This window comes from Lissotriton vulgaris, chromosome 1_1 (genome assembly GCF_964263255.1).
Source record: "Lissotriton vulgaris chromosome 1_1, aLisVul1.2, whole genome shotgun sequence".
Classification (NCBI taxonomy): domain Eukaryota; kingdom Metazoa; phylum Chordata; class Amphibia; order Caudata; family Salamandridae; genus Lissotriton; species Lissotriton vulgaris.
In genome coordinates, this window is record NC_141685.1 from 1,671,839,170 (window position 1) to 1,671,856,309 (window position 17,140).

The window sequence follows — 17,140 nt, forward strand, 5'->3', positions numbered from 1 at the left end:
GCGGGTTCATGCCTGCCAGGGGCACTCGCCACTGTATTGTCGGCTCCACTTGGCTCTGGCTCACCGGGAGCGCCTAACCTTGTACTTGGCACTGCTCTTCTTAGACTTTGAGAAGGCCTTCGATACGGTGAATTGGGAGTATCTGCAAGATGTGCTGGACAGTATGGGTTTCGGTCCCTCGTTCCGCCATCTGATCAGAGATTTATACACTAATCCCAGAGCCCGATTACTCATTATTGGGGAGTTTTCGGAGGCATTCCCAGTCCGCGAGGTACGCGTCAGGGGTGTCCGCTCTTGCCACTCCTATTCGCGCTGGCAATGGAACCCCTGGCAGCCCTTATCTGACTTATTCGAGGTTGGGCCTGGGACGCAAGCCAGGTGGATAAAATAGCCCTATATGCAGACGATGTTCTGCTTTACTTGGCAGACCCAGATAGCTTGGGCCCCAGATACCTGGCGGCTCTTGTCGCTTTTGAGAGGGTCTCCGGACTCCGCCTTATTCCGGCGAAGTCAACTTTGGTCCCCCTGCATCCCTCCAGAGACTGCTATGACTGGCAGTTGGATATCCCCCTTAGAAGAAACTCGGTCAAATACCTTGGCGTTTGGATAGCTCTTCTGCCAGAACTTGAATGGGCTCTAAACGTTACGCCTTGGTCATCCGGATGAAGGCGGATCTCAAGAGGTGGCAGAACCTTCCCCTTAACCCCCTGGGCAGGAGTGCCCTCTTCAAAATGATGATCCTCCCCTGTTTTCTTTATATACTGCCAAAACACTACTATCCACCTTCCGGGTAGTTGTTTCCACGAGCTGGACGGTGTCGTCACCCGGTTTCTCTGGGGAGGGGCGAGACCACGCCTATCTCTGGCGCACTGTCGTATTTCCCCCTTTGATGGAGGTAACCAATCTCCACCTCTACTACCTGGCCACGAAACTCATTGTCATCCATGTCATCCAGCGGTATGCTGGCATGACCCTGCATACAGCGTGGAACTCAGCACGTTGGACTTCCTGCAGATCCAGGCATTTCTGTATGATAGCCCAGTGCCAGAGGCCCTGCCCTCGGTCACCAGGACGGTGTTTCTGGCCTGGCGTATGGCTCTTCGCCACGTGTGGTGGGACCGGAAACTCACTCTGCAGATGCTGCTTTGGCACGGGTCCTGGATGCAGGAGGTCTCTTCCCTGCAGGGGTTCCGAAGATGGGACCTCATTGGAGTTTCAGTGCTCGGAGATGGGTGGGATTCACATTCACTCCTTTGTGGACCTACAGCAGCACCATGCCCTTCCACATTCCCAACAGTATAAATACCTACAACTTAGACATGCTCTTCATACACATGTCTCGCCACCTATCTCCCTTCCAGAGTTCAGCCCGCTGGAGGCTCAGGTGATGATGGGAAATCTGGGGAGGGGGGGGGGGGGGGGGGTGTCCCGTATTTACCGGTCCCTGGTGAACAATGGCCCCACTTCCCTGGATGGGCTCAGGGCTCGATGGGGGGCTGGTTGGGCCCCCTAGAAGAGGCGGACTGGAAGGATTCCCCTATGGCGCCCAAAACCCTGACCACATCCTCCAAGTTGCGTCTGGTCCAACTTTATTACCTCCACGCGGCATATCTCACCCCAACACGTCCATTCCAGGCCCGGTTGAAATCCTCTCCAGCATGAATGCGTTGTGCCTCCGCCCCAGCCGATTTTTATCACATGGTATGGTGCTGTCCAGCGTTGGCACCTTTTTTGGGGGGGGGGGGGGGGGGGGGGGGGAGCGTGATCTCACGCAGGCCCTGGGATGGAGGTTCCCCATGATCCGCTGCGTATGTTGTTGGGGGTGTTTGATGGCTTAGATTGCTCTAGGGCGGATAAGCGCCTGTTGGGGACAGCTGTGGCGGTGGCCAAGAGAGATTTAGCGGCGCACTGGTCCCTGGCTAAGACGCCCTCTGTAAAAGGTTGGCAGTGTGGGATCCAGGAGGAGGCCTTATTCAAAGCCCGGGGGTGCCCTGACTTATTCAGTAAAGTGTGGGGTAAATGGTTCAATATGTTTCCACCCTGCTGATCTGCTTTTATTTTAGTTTATTCCATGTACAATTGTACCTACCGTATGGACTGCCGGGTTATACCCTGATGGAAGGCCCCTTTTCTCTGTCAACTGTATGTACTGTCATGCTTATCCTGTTGATTAGTGAACTGCAACCAATGAATTTATATGTTGTGCTAAAACTTTCAATAAAATTGATTATCAAAAAAAAAACTAGCTTCTGTTTTATTGTGGTGCTCTATCTAGTGCAAAGCAGAGGCCTCTCTTAGTAGAGACGTAATCGATGATTGTCTGGCGTGTGCTCTGGGCCCCTCGCTGCCTTGGATACCGTATATGCAGACCAACCTCTCTAGCCTTGGAAGAGCTAGTCTACTCAATGATCCAACATCATTAAGAAGGAGGACATGCGGTGGCTAAAGGAACATTTCCTGTTCAAACAGTCCAGGGAGATGGCGTTATCCACTTCAGACTCATTTAGAAAATATGTGCGATACAAATGTGCCCTGGGATCAAACTTTATTACGTGTAGGTTAACAACCCTTGGGAAAGAGATCACTCCTTACCAGATTTAGTTTGGGTTCCATTTGATGGAAACTGTGTTTTCACCTCAGTCAATCTGATGCTTCCACCATTTGTTTTTGAACTTGTGATGAATTATCTGACCAAACCATATTGCACTTTTCGCTTTTCTGTTGGTATTTCAGAGATTTGTCTAGGGGCTTGCCTATCCCAGCGGTTAGCAAAACAAAGATTAAAAGCTGTAGACCTCGGCTCATATACCTACAGTCACTGCAATCTCAGGATGTATGCTTTAAAATGGGTCTATTTTTAAAGTCAGCCATTAAATTATGCAACTCCCTGCTGTTTTAAAATGAGCTTTTATCCAACTTTAGCACTTTTTATTTCTACAACATTGATGATATGATTTTATCTGTGAATAGTGGTGTTTAATCTTATTGTTAGGGGTTTATGTTTCTTGATCTCTGTTTGTTATGCGCTTTTCAGGGGCAGCCAGCTTGTACCGAGGGTGGTGGGATAGGGGGTACCCAAAACAAAAATCACTTACCTCTGCAGCGCGACGTCCTCCTCCTATGTGTGTCTTCCAGGAAGCTCTTGATGCAGGAAACTGCACTAACCAATTCTGGCGCTGCTTTCAGACATAGAGTAGGCTCTCCCAGCACTCCTAAGAACACTGAAGGCCAGCGATTTCTCTAACCCAGCTATCTAAGACAGCTACGTCAGAAAACTTTAAAATGCGCAGATCTGGCTGGCCATCCCAAGATGGCCGGCCAAATAGGCATGCTCATTCTGAAGCGCACAGTTCCCGGCTGCTGCCATTCGGCAGCGCTTTTCCCGCCTTGTCCTAACACTAAGTTCGGGATGGGTTGCTGAAAAGTAAAACGGTAATAAATAAACTTTATTTCTGTTTTATTTTTCAGCTCTGAGGCTTGTGGGTCTACACTCCTCTGCTCAAATGGAGGAGCCACCCCTCGTTCTTTTATGGTCATTATTTGGTCGAAATAAAGTTGATGATTAGATGTATTCTCTGGACTTGTCAGCAAGTCCAGCGGCCCCTAACCCCAGAGGAAGAAAGGCTCTTGGGGTTCAGGCTTCAGTTATTTTGCTACCTTCAAAGTTGCCACCCTCACTTTAATGGGGTGTTTGAAGTTATCAGTCATAGATGTGAGCATGCTTTTCAGCACAGGCAAATACTGATTGCATTTTTCAATGTTAAAAAGTGTTTCCATATGGAAAGTATTCTCCTCCTCTCCTACCTGCAATGGGATTTTGTTTTGTTGAGTAGCTCTTGGATGCTATGCTGAAGTGTTATTAGACAGAGAGGCATAAGTGCATACAGTATAACTGCAGCGGACATGTTGTGATTTTATGAGCATATCCCAAGTTTCTCCATTTCTAGCCCTAAATAGCTACATTACCCAAAGCAGACAGACAGCTTTTGTAGATAGCAAACAGCCCTTGTGGGTCTCATAGTGCCGTGTGGTAGAAAGGGGCAGTGAATAACCAGAACAAGTGTAAACTATAAAATGTGCCATTTTCCTAAATATGACACATTGTTTTCTTCGAAATCTAATTATTTTTGACTATCTTAGTCATTTATTCCTTGCTTGTTAATTCATTTATTTTTTATTTCATGGCTTGTACTTTTTCAATGTGTTTATGTCTTCTTTTAATTTATATACTTTTCTGTTTATGGCTTATTATTAAATAGCATTTAAGTACTAATGAATTCAACCTTTTCGGTATTTTAATGCACTTTACTTTTGCTTTTATTTTATTAACTGCTTGCTCTGTATAATGCACTTAAATGTTTACACCTAGTTTCATTTTTTCATGTATTTATATACTACTTTTAAATGTAATAACTCCTGTTTATTAATGTATTGTTCTTCCGTTTTTATTTCATGTGTTTTTTTTACAATCCATTGTGCACCTATTTTTCATTTAGTTACTTAGTACTCTCTTACTTCATCTAGGTCTCTATGCTTTTTAATCATTACTATTTCGTTCAGTTTATTAGATTTCATAAGCAATTCCCAGTTCAAGAAAATAAAGACTTTTTAATCACAAACAAATACCACCTGCTGTGAGCAAATTACCTCTGTAAAATGATTGCATGGACATAAAATTACCATAGATATTTTAATTTGCATTTCTTTTTTTAGGTGAGAAGAGAGAAGCCATTTGCTTCCTCATAGAAGATTACTAAGGCTCATCCTCTTTCACTGTTTCAGTTTCTGCCTCATCATTGGGCAAATATTTTCCCATTAATTCCTTTGAAGATACTCACATGTGCGGGCTGTGGTGGAGATCCCGGGTCCAACAATGGACCCAAAGAGGACGTAGAGTGAGATGACGTACTCCGTGTCATGAGCCAGGTTTTTTAATTGGTATGACGTAGAGGAAGTGTTCAAAGCCAGCTGCCGGGGGCGGTCCCTCCCGATGAACTCTGAGGGAAAAAAACAATACAATGAACACATGAATGAGCACGCGTGTCACTTTATGTGCGGGTGGATCGTAATATCAGAGATGTTTTAAGGCAATGGCAAAGTGGGCTTTGGCCCAGGGCTCCAGCATTTTCAGGGGCCCCTTGATAGAGCCAGCTCTGTTCTGCAGTGTCTTACCCTAATTACCTTAAATAATTCTTAAACAGATTGTTATAAATACAGTTTTTCTCTAATTAATTTAGTTTTAATGTGGGTGATGTATGAGAGACTACTGCAGACATTTTGCAAAGAAATGTTTGTGTTTCATGCAACATCCATAAAAAAAAGGTTTCTTTTAGATCAAAACAAGACCTTACATATGAGAAATGGGAGGGGGTCGCAGAGATTATTTGCAGTGATATTAGTGAGTTGCTGCTGTGTTAGAATATTGAAAACACAAGTCACTATCCCTCAATATTTGATGTAGACACAATTATAATTTGGACTAGTGTGTCTGTGCACTGTCACTGACCTTGCCAAAAAGGACATGAAATAGCTAAAATTGGATCATAAATTAAAAGCTGTTCCTAGCAGGGGCCCCCAAAATACTTTTGGCCCAGGGCCCCCCAAATCCTTAAGATGCCCCTGCGTAATATGAGTAAAATTATGTGAATGGTCACTTGATAGCAATTGTAATTACACAAAGTCCTACTCTTCCTTGTCACAATTCATACAGTATGGGGGTGAGAGATGTGCAGCAAACATGCAGTCATGTTGCCCATTCAAATTTAACAAAACCTTTTTTTTATTAGGACATAAATACCTGACCTTTCAGTCAGAAATTCTGTTTGCAATTCCCAAGAGCTGTCAACATGGATGAAGACAGACTGCACAGGAGAGAGAAAGCAAGACAATTTAGGACTGTCATAGAAAATAGTGTGACTCAGTGATCTGAGCATCACTGGTACATATGTATATACATTGAGCACATCTAGACAAAAGGAGCTCAAAAGCTTTACAGGGTAAGTAATCCAAGCATGATTCTTTTTCCTTTTACATTAACTCCGTGGGCATGCAGTGTCAAGTATTTGACCCATTACAACAATGTTGTAACTATCGGCAGAGTAAAACTCTAACCTCTGAACACAGAAGGAACTTAATTAACTTCTCCTTCCTTCTTCAGTTCTTCACCACATTAGACGTGCCAGCAAATAACAAACAAAACTAATTCTCACACAGAACCTCTGCCCAAATATGTTTCAGAGTTATTCCCTGAATTAAAAGTCAAAGCGAAGAAAATGTCCTGTCCAGTCTACACCCCTGATGAGAATCCCATAAAGAAATAGGGGATTCAAAATGCGTCAGCGTTCTCCTTACTGCTGGGTTATTTAAATAATAATTGTCAAGATGTAGCATGTTGGTTGAATTTTATTCACATTGGATCTAAAAAATGTTAATCTAGGAGTGAAACAACCCCTGTATTTTGTATGTAATTTGATGCACTAGGAAAAGCGGTTGTTGCTTATGGTTTAAATCTTTGACTGGCTTTGTTGTTTCATAATTTTTTGTCTTAATACATGCAATGTATTTTGTTCACAATATATGTTATATATGTTATTTTGAAACTACGGAATTAGGTGGTGTGTGTCTTTCCACTGACACTTCTTGAAAAAAAATTAATTTGTGAAAGTTTCTTCTTTTAAGAAAAACGTTGGTAATTAAATTACCCAGACCATGCAAAAAAGATAAATGGTCTGAAGTCTGTTTCTTCATTGAAACAGCCACTTAAATACCAGTCCAGGCTTACTTTCCTTTATAAAGTAATTGACCCACAGCATTTGTCCACAAGCCATGCACGTTCATTTCCCTTAGGTAGACCAATGTTTGAAAGCACCACATAGGAAGGTAAGCAACTACTTGATGAAACATCAAATCAATGGCCAAAGAGAATTCAGTGCAGACCCATATTCTGAAATTGTAAAACCACCTACATTCAGGGGAACGGTGCTACTGACACACACAAACATAACCACATTAAAGCACCAAAATCCCCAAACCAATAGTTGCATGGATAAAAAAAATCTAAAAACATGCGTATAATTATTCAGCTACCAGGAATAACAAAGCCTATTCTGTGCCCCCTGACCATAAGGTGGACCACATGTTGTTAGTATGATATAGAGATAGATGGTATAGTGACTGAAGTGCTGTCACACTGGAAAAAAGAATGAGAACAAAACAACAGAGTAAGCCCAAAACAACAGAATGCTATCACTTTCAGGTACTGCTGAGGAGAGGCACACAAGTCAAATGCACAATATGGGCAGCATCAGAACCCCCTGCATACCACAGCAGGAGCAGAAACCAATAACCTTGTCTCCATATGCAATGAAGATTATGAATCCCCCAGAAGAGAATATAGAAGGCAGCGTCTGTATTTCTCATGGTCTGGCTCAAAACCCCAAAAGTGGGAGTTTGATTCTGAAAAACAAAACAACAATGACTCCCCCAGCCCAGGAGTTTTATGTAGAGTCCACCATATACTCAAGAGAAACTCCTAACTCCAGAATGTAAGAGTCAATATTTCCACTGAGCACCCAAGTGAAGGTGTGTCTCATTGTAAAAGTAAACTGCTCTAGAACTCCAGTAAAATGTAACAATGGTAGGGATATTAGTTGAAGATCGGCTTATTTTTAACTGCGTGCATAATGCAGGAATTGGGCCCGATTCACAGAGGTAAATTTACATGTGTAGATCTACTCACATGCATATCTACTTCTACACCAAGATGTAACACTCCGCTTTTTAGCCATTTCCCATTTGTGAGTGGGGATTTACACTGTCAATTCCGATTCAGGAAAAACCGCTCCGAATAGCCGTACGGAGCGTTTTTCCCATACGAATCGTACCCTGCAGCGTCCCCTGTACGTACGACAAAGTACGATTCGTACCAGGAGCTGGACTCCGTACGAATCGTACAGAGACCGTACGAATCAAATCCCCGTACCAATCTCCCTCGGAGCCCGCTGTACGCGACATCCATCACGGTTTGCAGCTGCTTTTTCTGACCCGTCAAATACGACTGGTGTGGGGTACGCACCGTACAACGCTTTTTCTATGGGAGCCGAAAACATCCGGAGAAGCAGAGTTTACCTCGAAACAGGTACGGAACGCCCCCCCCGGGTACGGTGCGTACACCCCATGATCGCAGGGGTACGCACCGTACCCCTGCAATCATGAGGTGTACGTACTGTACCCCGCGATCATAAGGTGTACACACCGTATCCAATGTTCGCTGGGTGTACGGTGCGTACATCCTGCGATCGCGGGGTACGGTGCGTACACCCTGCGATCGCGGGGTACGGTGCGTACACCCCATGATCGCAGGGGTATGCACAGTACCCCTGCGATCATGTTGTGTACGCACTGTACGGTGTGATTGTGATTGTGTGCTTTTCTGTCCGACTCGCCCTTACCTGACGTGGACCGTACAAATCGCGTCCTCATACCCCGGTCCGGATCGTACTCGTCGCGTCGTACAGCATGTGTACGAGTCGTACGGTTCACGGTTTCAGCCTTGCAAAACGTACGGATCGCGACGATTCGGACGGATTGACAAAATACGGATCGTACTACGCGACTTGGACGGACGGGCACGATTCGTACGGAGAGGGCTCCGGATACAAATCGTACGGACGTTTTTTTTCCAGGATCGGAATCGGCCCCCTAGGTGTACACTTGCATGCCACACTCCCTTCAATGAGGTGGTGGAGACTCCTACGACTGATTTTATGAGTGTAAAGTTATCATTAGCAGCTTAATACCTTTGGGTGAAGCTCTCCACAACTAGAACAGAGATCTCCCTATAAGACAGTATGGGGCAATTTAATGAAGTTTATTTTTTTTTAATTATAATATTTTAATCTAAAATATAAATGCAAAATAAATAAAATAATTAAAATTAACCTTGAAATAATTAAACAAAATTACAAGTTACAACACACCATATCTTCAAATTAACATTTTATAAAATTATAAAAATAATTGAATATTATATTAATTTAATTTATAAATTGTCACTGTTAAACAATAATTAAAAAATAAAATTACCCACCCTCACAAAAAATGTTGTTTAATTTGTAGTAAGCTTAGTTAAAAACTGTTTATTTAATTCATTTAAATACAATCTTTAAGAATTGTTTAAAGTGTTTCAAATAATGTTTTTAAATTAAATATATTATTAGAAAATAGGTATGGCTATTTTTCCACCATTAAGATATTTACTAAATATTTCTAATTTATATTTAAAATGAATTTTATTAAATTGACTTACTTCAAGACTGGTCTGGGGTAAATTTAAGCCTGTTTTCACAAAACATATACCTCTGTGTGCAGATATCTCTGCCAGCATGGCAGAGATTTCTGTACAGAAAAGACAGCAGAGGAAGAGATGCAGCTGTACAACCGTAGGTTTGTGAATTGCCTTTTGTAATACTACTTTATGAACTCCCAAATGTAGTTTGTGTATTAGGCCCACTGTGTCCAGATGTTTTCACATTAGGATGCAAGCATAAAAGGGTTTAATCTTGCATCTAAAGCAAGAGTCATTTTATACCAACATGTGTTCTTTCAGGGATGGCCTGGCACTTTTCTTCAAGAAGCTTTGTCAAGCCATTGTATATTAGCACAAAAAAAGGTCCAGCCAGAAACGCATGCACTGTGATTTGAATGTTGCGAACCGCAGCCGGGAATTTGTGTGTGCAACCAAAGTATTGTAATGCTTCACAAAACCTAATGAGGTAGAGGTGAGAGTATCAACACTCATTCCATTTCAAAGGGAATTTAAATCTATGGAGGTAGGGAAGAAGACCTTCAAATTTCCAGAAAGACTAATCTTTCTACAGCAGCACGAAGGTCGGAATATGTGTAACTGTAGCACCCTCCATCTCCTCAGAAGAGGGAGTGAGCCTGCTCAGCGTGATTTCCAATCCCCACATAAACCTTGAGGATTTCAACCGAAGCCTCCCCCAAGCACCAGGAAGGGTTACCAGTAAGTAACCACCATACATTAATGATGCTGTCTGGTCAACATTTTTCCATAAGTGACACACAAAATCCTGATCCATCAGTTCCAAGAGATCGGTATCAAGGGTAGTGCTCTAGACTAGTTTGTGGCCTTCTTGTGGAATAGGTTTTTTCAGGTTATCTCTCCTCCTTTCCACTCTCAGAGTCACCTTCTGTGCTGCGGGGTCCCTCAGGGGTCAGCATTGGGCCCGACCCTGTTCAATATTTATGTTCGGCCATTGGCCCTGATGGCCAAAGCCTGTAACATATCTTTGGTATCTTATGCCGATGATACGCAGTTAGTCTTTTCTTGCACTAAGGACCCCCATCAGGAACATCCCCAATCACTTGGCCTTTAGAAGGGCAGTAGAAACCTGGCTGTTCCAGTAGCAGGAGCCTCGTATGCAACCTCCCTCTGTACCTTAACGCTGGGACGTCCCTTTGCTAAGACAGCCATGCACTCTATAAATCACCTAACATAACATAACATCCCACCTCCTAAACCATAATCTGTCTTGATGCAAGTGGGAGGGGATAGGGAAGAGGTGCTACCATACACATCAAAACTCTAGCTGCTATTGACAAAGACCATTGTAAAAGTTGATTTCAAGTTATCAAAATCATGTGCTTACTGTTATAAACATTTCTGAATTTAAATGAGAGCACTACACTTTGTAGAGCTGCATCTTTCCGTACTTTCTGATCTAGGCCCCAAACTAGGCCTTTACTCCATCTTTGTTTGCAATTAGGCCATTTTTTCACCGAAGCTCTGTGTTCACATTCTGTTCTCGAAGAACTACGGTGGAAGCCTTTTGTTACATTCAAAGCTCTTCCTGCTTAACAACCTATAGACATATTCCTTTATGAGACGTCCATTAATTTGTGTAACTAGATTTGTACTGCTGCATCCAATGACATTAGGTCAGAATATGACCAGTCAATATTCATTTAGGGGATAGAACTAGAATGGCGGTAGCCGGTGACAATGCACAGTTCTGTAAAGTGTTTTGTTTAGCTTCCTCACATTATACTCATTGTGCAGTGTGCTATTGAGAAGTCTATTGCGAATTTGTGAGAATGTTTCTTTTGTGAATTGTGATTCCTATTGTGAATTGTTTCTAATAAAAGGTGCTACGTTTTGGAGGGGTGTTAGTCTTTTATCTCTAGAGACTGAATTTCTGTCGGGTTGTCTCATGATTAGGACCAGGAATATTTTTATTCGGTATCTTCACTTCAAATCATGCTCTGTACTGCACTTGATTGAGCCTTATACTAATTTCTGATACTGATTTTATATGCATTCTGACTAACTATTGTGTGTATCCTGCTCATCTTGATGTTTAGTCCTTCCTTTGTATTCTGTTCCCTGCGCTCAGCCATTGTGTGAGGGAGATCATGGAATGTTCCTGTGTGTTTGGTTGAGTGAAATGTCAGTTGGTGTGTACAGGCTGAGCAGCCAGGATGCTGCTCCCGGTGGGACTACTGCTATAACTCTCTTGTAATCTACTTTTCCCGTAACCTAAGATACCTACTTTAATCTAAAGGATAAACTACCTTTTGGATTCACCATAATTTCTGCCTACCCTCCTTCTTACATTATTACACATTGTTTTTGCCTTCTGTATTGCACTTTGAATTATTGTTAATAAACCTTCATAGTTTACATTTTGCTGGTGACTCCAGGGAGCTTATTTTGTGAAATGCTATTATTTCATTTGTGCTGGGGGGTGCTGTTAGGGACTCACTGCCTCATCTATTCTTGAGGTTTAGCACTGTCCCTCGCTTCTACATAGGCACTTTATCTAAAACTAAGATAGCGTCAACACCATAAAATGATGGACCTAAGCCTGGTACACAACCACCAACAGGCACATCCAAAGGAGTCCTTGGCCTTATGCTTCTCGCTTTGCACTCCAAGGGAATGGAATACCTCTGGGACATCAAGCTGTACCACAAGGTCTTCCTTAAAAAGAATATAGAAGCCAAATATACACAAAAAATGTAAGACAAAGAAAACCAAACAAAAAGGGATCTTAACTAGAAGTAAAAAAGCATAGCGCACAAAGTTGTTCTCTGGGAACCAGACAAAACTTAGTCTGGTGTTGAAAAAAGTATGTGATATACTGTGTTCCCCTGGCAAGGGCCTTGGGCTCATCGGTTTGTCCACCATATCTGGTACTAGGAGGTGACACAGAAAAAACTAAAAGACATCACACCTTCCCTATCACATTAATTTGCCCAACTACCTTTCATTGCACATGTGTATTGTTTGTTTAAAATGTTTACATCTGACTGTATATGTATGTATGTATATACCTAATCTATATATACATACAAACCGAAATGCAAACATTTAAGCAAACGTGTACATTAATGGATTCCACATCATCCATCTTCACAAAAAGTGGCATCTCTGGATTTCTCCTCATATATCTGCACAGTAAGAGACATCACTGAATTTCCCATCATCCATCTGCACAGGAAGTGACATCACTGGTTTCTAGCCCACTGTACCCTCCACTCCTCCACTCCTCCAAGGACCTATTCAATACAGGCTGTAGCAAGGACACCCAGCAGGTGCATTAAAGGCATGCCTACATGTTCATGTCTAGACCACGTCCAGCGCCAGAAACCCAGGTTCTCCCCCTACCCACTGACACCATCCGACGCTCTTCCATGCTGTTAATCCCGTCACTGCTCGCCGTACTGCTACCACACCGCACCACACACCATGAAAGGAACATTCACCTGTGCCTCCTGAAAGTTCTCATGCACGCCCCATACCCACCACGGCTACACCAACAGATGCCAGCTCCCCACTCACAATTACACAAACCTGCCACCTATTCATGCTCATACAGATCAAACACCACCCAAACAACATCCCACACTGGCATGCATGCTGCTCAACACCCGCTTGCTCACCAAATACGCCACAGACATATGGGACCTACAGCACGACTACACTGTCTACCTGCTCTTTCTCACAGAAACATGGCTAAACCCAACTTCGACACCAACAGTGCTACAGCCATCTCCGCCGGCTACTAGATCATTAGGCAAGACCATCAGCCAAAGCCAAGAAGTGGCGTTACCATCATATTCAAAGATGCCATCAGCTACCCCACCTACACAGATACCTTCACCAGCTACATGGAACACCTCATGTTCAAGATAGACATCACAGCCAACTTCTCCCTGTGTGGAATCCTCATATACAGATGCAAAAGCATCTCAAAAGATAAGTGGGCATCTTCCCTCTCCAAAGCACTGTCCCGAGCACACCAGTGACATGCTGAAAGCCATCAAAAACTTTAACAGCTGAATCGCCGCATGTGCCACTACCCTAGCTCCCCTCAAACACTACCCAATGGCAAGAGTCTGATCACAGTCCAGCTGGTACACAGAGGAACTCAAGATAATGAAATTTCACTGCAAACAACTGAAGCACAAATGAAGAAAAAAGTCACAACCCTGCAGATAAATGCAACTTCGAATCAATCCTAAGACACTACCATTGGCAGATACGGTACACCAAGAGCACAGCTATTGCAGATTGCATTAATGGCACAGCTAACCACAGCAAGGATTTGACATTGCCTCTGGCCACCTAAAGCAATATCCCCCCTCACAAAGTGGCGTTGCTTGGGGGGTGGGGGGCGGCGGCTGGTCTCCTTCTATCCCCCTGCTCTTATCTGCGGCCGTGAGAATCGGCTGCAATCCCCACCTTACCTGTGGTGGTTGCGGCCACATGAATGACCAGCATCCTCCCCTGTTCTTCGATCAGACTACAGCGGGCAGCAAACGCAGGGGCCACCACGGGTGGCCTAAAGCCTAGCTACACCACTGCCCTCACCAGACCTTTGCAACAAGATCTCGGAATTCATTGCATCCATATACAGCAAATTCGACACTTAACCACAAGCAACGCTCAGAACCTCGGATTAATAATTGACAGCAAACTGTACATGACCGCACAAGTGAACGCCATCACTGCATCCTGCTTCCGCACCCTGAAGATGCTGGGGAAGATCTTCAAATGGATCCCAAGCAACACTAGAAAAACTACCTAGTCCCCTAGTCACCAACAAATTGGACTATGGAAACGCCTTCTATGCCAGGATCACAAAGCAACTCACTAGAAGACTACAAGCCATCTTGAACTCTGCAGCCAGAATCATTTGCAGCCTCCCACACAGAACTCACATCACACCTTAGGAAAAAAACACTGGCTTATTATACAAAAACACGGTCAAGTTAGAATTCTTACACACATTTGAAGGCACTACACTACTCAGGCACCACCAATATGAACAGTTGCATATCCTTCTAGCAACCACCCAGACACCTCTGCATCATAGGAATTATGCTTGCACACATCACACGCACACACAGAACCAGACCAGGGGCCCTATTACACATAGTGTGCGCTTTTCCTGTTTGCACCATGGCGCACTTTTAAATAGGTACACTGTGTGCAAACAGGGAAAGTGCGCCATATTATAGTGAATGTGCTGCTGTCAGTATGGCCGCCAACTCCTGCTGCCCTGGGGCAGAGCGATACCAAAGGGCATGATGGATGGAGAGTTTGAGCAAATCAAACACTCACCCCCAGTCAACTGATCTGGGTTTAATCCATCATCATTCTATAGCTCACTCCACCACCCCAGTTCAGACATGGCCATATGCAAATCAGCCTGACCCTGTGCCTCATGGGAACAGTCCAGCCCGAACAGCTACACCATGTCTTTCCTGGAACGGAAACAAGCATCCTGGGACCGATTTCTCACTAATCATCCATCATCAGCCAGGCTAGCTTGAATCCAGTGGCAAAGTGAGCAAGGGACCCACGTCTGGGCATACCCTGCCAACTTAGGGCGAACAAAGCGATACCAAAGGCGGAATTCCTGCATGGCATTGGGGTTTATATCTGATCTGACTGTGATGGGGGTATTGACCACCTGCTTGTCTCTGAGAAGGTCATTCCTGTCAAGCATCCTGGTTTTAGCTATTGCATGATTGAGAGTTTTAGGCGAATAGCCCTTTTTAAAAACCTCTGCCTGCTCAATTCCTGTGCAATCTTGAGATCTCCCTCGGTACTGCAAATCCTTTTAATCCGAAGCATATATAAAATTATAGCTATGGATATACATTTTCACTTTTAAAAAAAGGTTGAAGTGATGATATAGTTTGGTATGGCAATAAGATCTTTGTGTACGTTAAAAACAATTCTGAAATTCACGAAAATAACAAAGATTAAAGTGACATTATAGCTCGGTATGGTAAAAAAAAGATCTTAGCCATGTTTAAAAAAAATGAAATTAAATGGACAAAAAAAGGTCAAAGTGATGTGATAGTCAGGTGTTGAAATAAAATAAAGACATGTTTAAAAAACAAAAAACACTGAAATTCACATGGTATAGATTACTGAGCTAAGTATAACTGGCGCCCACTCCATGCCCTGCTTATGACTTGACTTATTAAGAGTACACACAACATCTTAACCCCTTTGAAGGGTCGAACGTTCAGCGCCTAGTGCTGAACGTTTGAATAACGGGTGCGGTCCCGTCGGCCAACGGTCGTGTGCAGCACTGGCAAGGTAGTGCTCGTGACGGCCGTTGGCCGACGGCAGCGCTTAAGGGGTTAAATGATATCATTGATGACACCAATGATGACATCTCAAATTACATTTATGACATCACCAATGTGCCAAGACGAAAAACAACATACTTAGGGACTTAAGGACATACCCTATCAAAACACATTTTCCTTTTATTATTCTGCGTGACTTTTTAATGCATTGATTGCAAATAAATACCTGGGGTGGGTCCCCATGCCAGTCGATAGCCTGTAGCACCAGGGACGGCATTCCACACAATCACTGCGGTGCTGATGGTGACTGCAGTTGCTTTTAGGCTCTGCACTGCACTGGAAGCCACTGAAAAATGCAAATAACAATATCACTATTGTGCTTTTAAATGTCCAAATTACAAGGTGAATTTTGTCTTGTCAATTAACCCATAGGTTGCACTGGTGAAATTCAATTTCTTAGCAGTAACCTATTGATCACACACAGATTCAATTTACTAAGCTATTGCATTGGCATACATCTGATAGGGATACATTGAGAGTATAGAGCTTTAGAGATGCAAAAGTGTCCATTATGGCATATGTTCTCACTGTCTAGTTACAAGACCTCTTCCATTGCACTAGAAGGGATAGTGAGATATTTGGATTTTGCAGTTTTGGTTTAGTGGTCTCCGCTTGGAATACTGTGTTGAAACCCTGTTATTCACAATCAGGCTAACAAAGGAGCTATAATGCTATTCTGCACCAAATGTTGCTGAACTAAGTGTTCCAAATCAATTTAATTTTAATTCTCAAAAACTCATCTACAAATTATTTTATGGATCTTAGTAAATGATGCGAACATACAGCTTCCCTAGGTGTGTGATTTTTTGGAAACTTTATGAAGTCCCTTAAACCGGTTTGTGTTCTCCTGTCTAATACAGGCCAATGGGACGCACATTAGGGATAATCCTGCTTGATCAGTATCAAAGAGATCAAACTACAAATATGTGTTAAATGTCAGTCAAACAGGGGAAATATAGATCTTGTGAGGTCTGTGCAGTCATTTAGCCCTACGTGGTATGGTCATTTAAGGAACTTTTCACATGAACACAAAGGCGTTTAAAGGTTGTTAAAGGCTTGACGATAACTTGTGTTTGAAGTTGAGTAACCAGGACAAGTCTATCAGTGTGCAGAAGACTCTAGAACATAAACTCCAGACACAGATAAATGCCTCTTGCCAGTACAAAAATGTTAAGCACTTTCAGATCCATAGAGTAAATTACATCATATTAGCCTGTGCACACATAAGCAGTTACTGGAAACAATGCCTGGAAAAGAATTCAAACCCTACTGGAGTTTCCAGTTGAACAATTATTTGTGTGTATAAATCAGTTGAGAGGAAATTACACGAAGATCTACTGAACTGCTAGGCAGAGCACTGAAATTAATTATATGCATCTAGGAACTGGTTTTAGGTGACTATTGCCTTTAGTTCATAGTTTGATTTATTCAGTAAAATCCAGAGTGAAGC

The 17,140-nt window shown here is 43.1% G+C and overlaps 1 protein-coding gene across 1 annotated transcript in view; it reads right to left on the reverse strand.

Moving 5' to 3' along the window:
* The window catches only part of LOC147751045 (collagen alpha-1(XIV) chain-like), a 525,617-nt gene that overhangs the window by 112,821 nt on the left and 395,656 nt on the right, over window positions 1–17,140 (reverse strand). The window contains exons 13-14 of the mRNA XM_086932176.1: window positions 15,857–15,976; window positions 4,839–4,997 (exon numbers count right to left, since the gene is read on the reverse strand). Coding sequence (XP_086788302.1) covers window positions 4,839–4,997; window positions 15,857–15,976 — 279 coding nt within the window. The remainder of the gene's footprint in view (window positions 1–4,838; window positions 4,998–15,856; window positions 15,977–17,140) is intronic.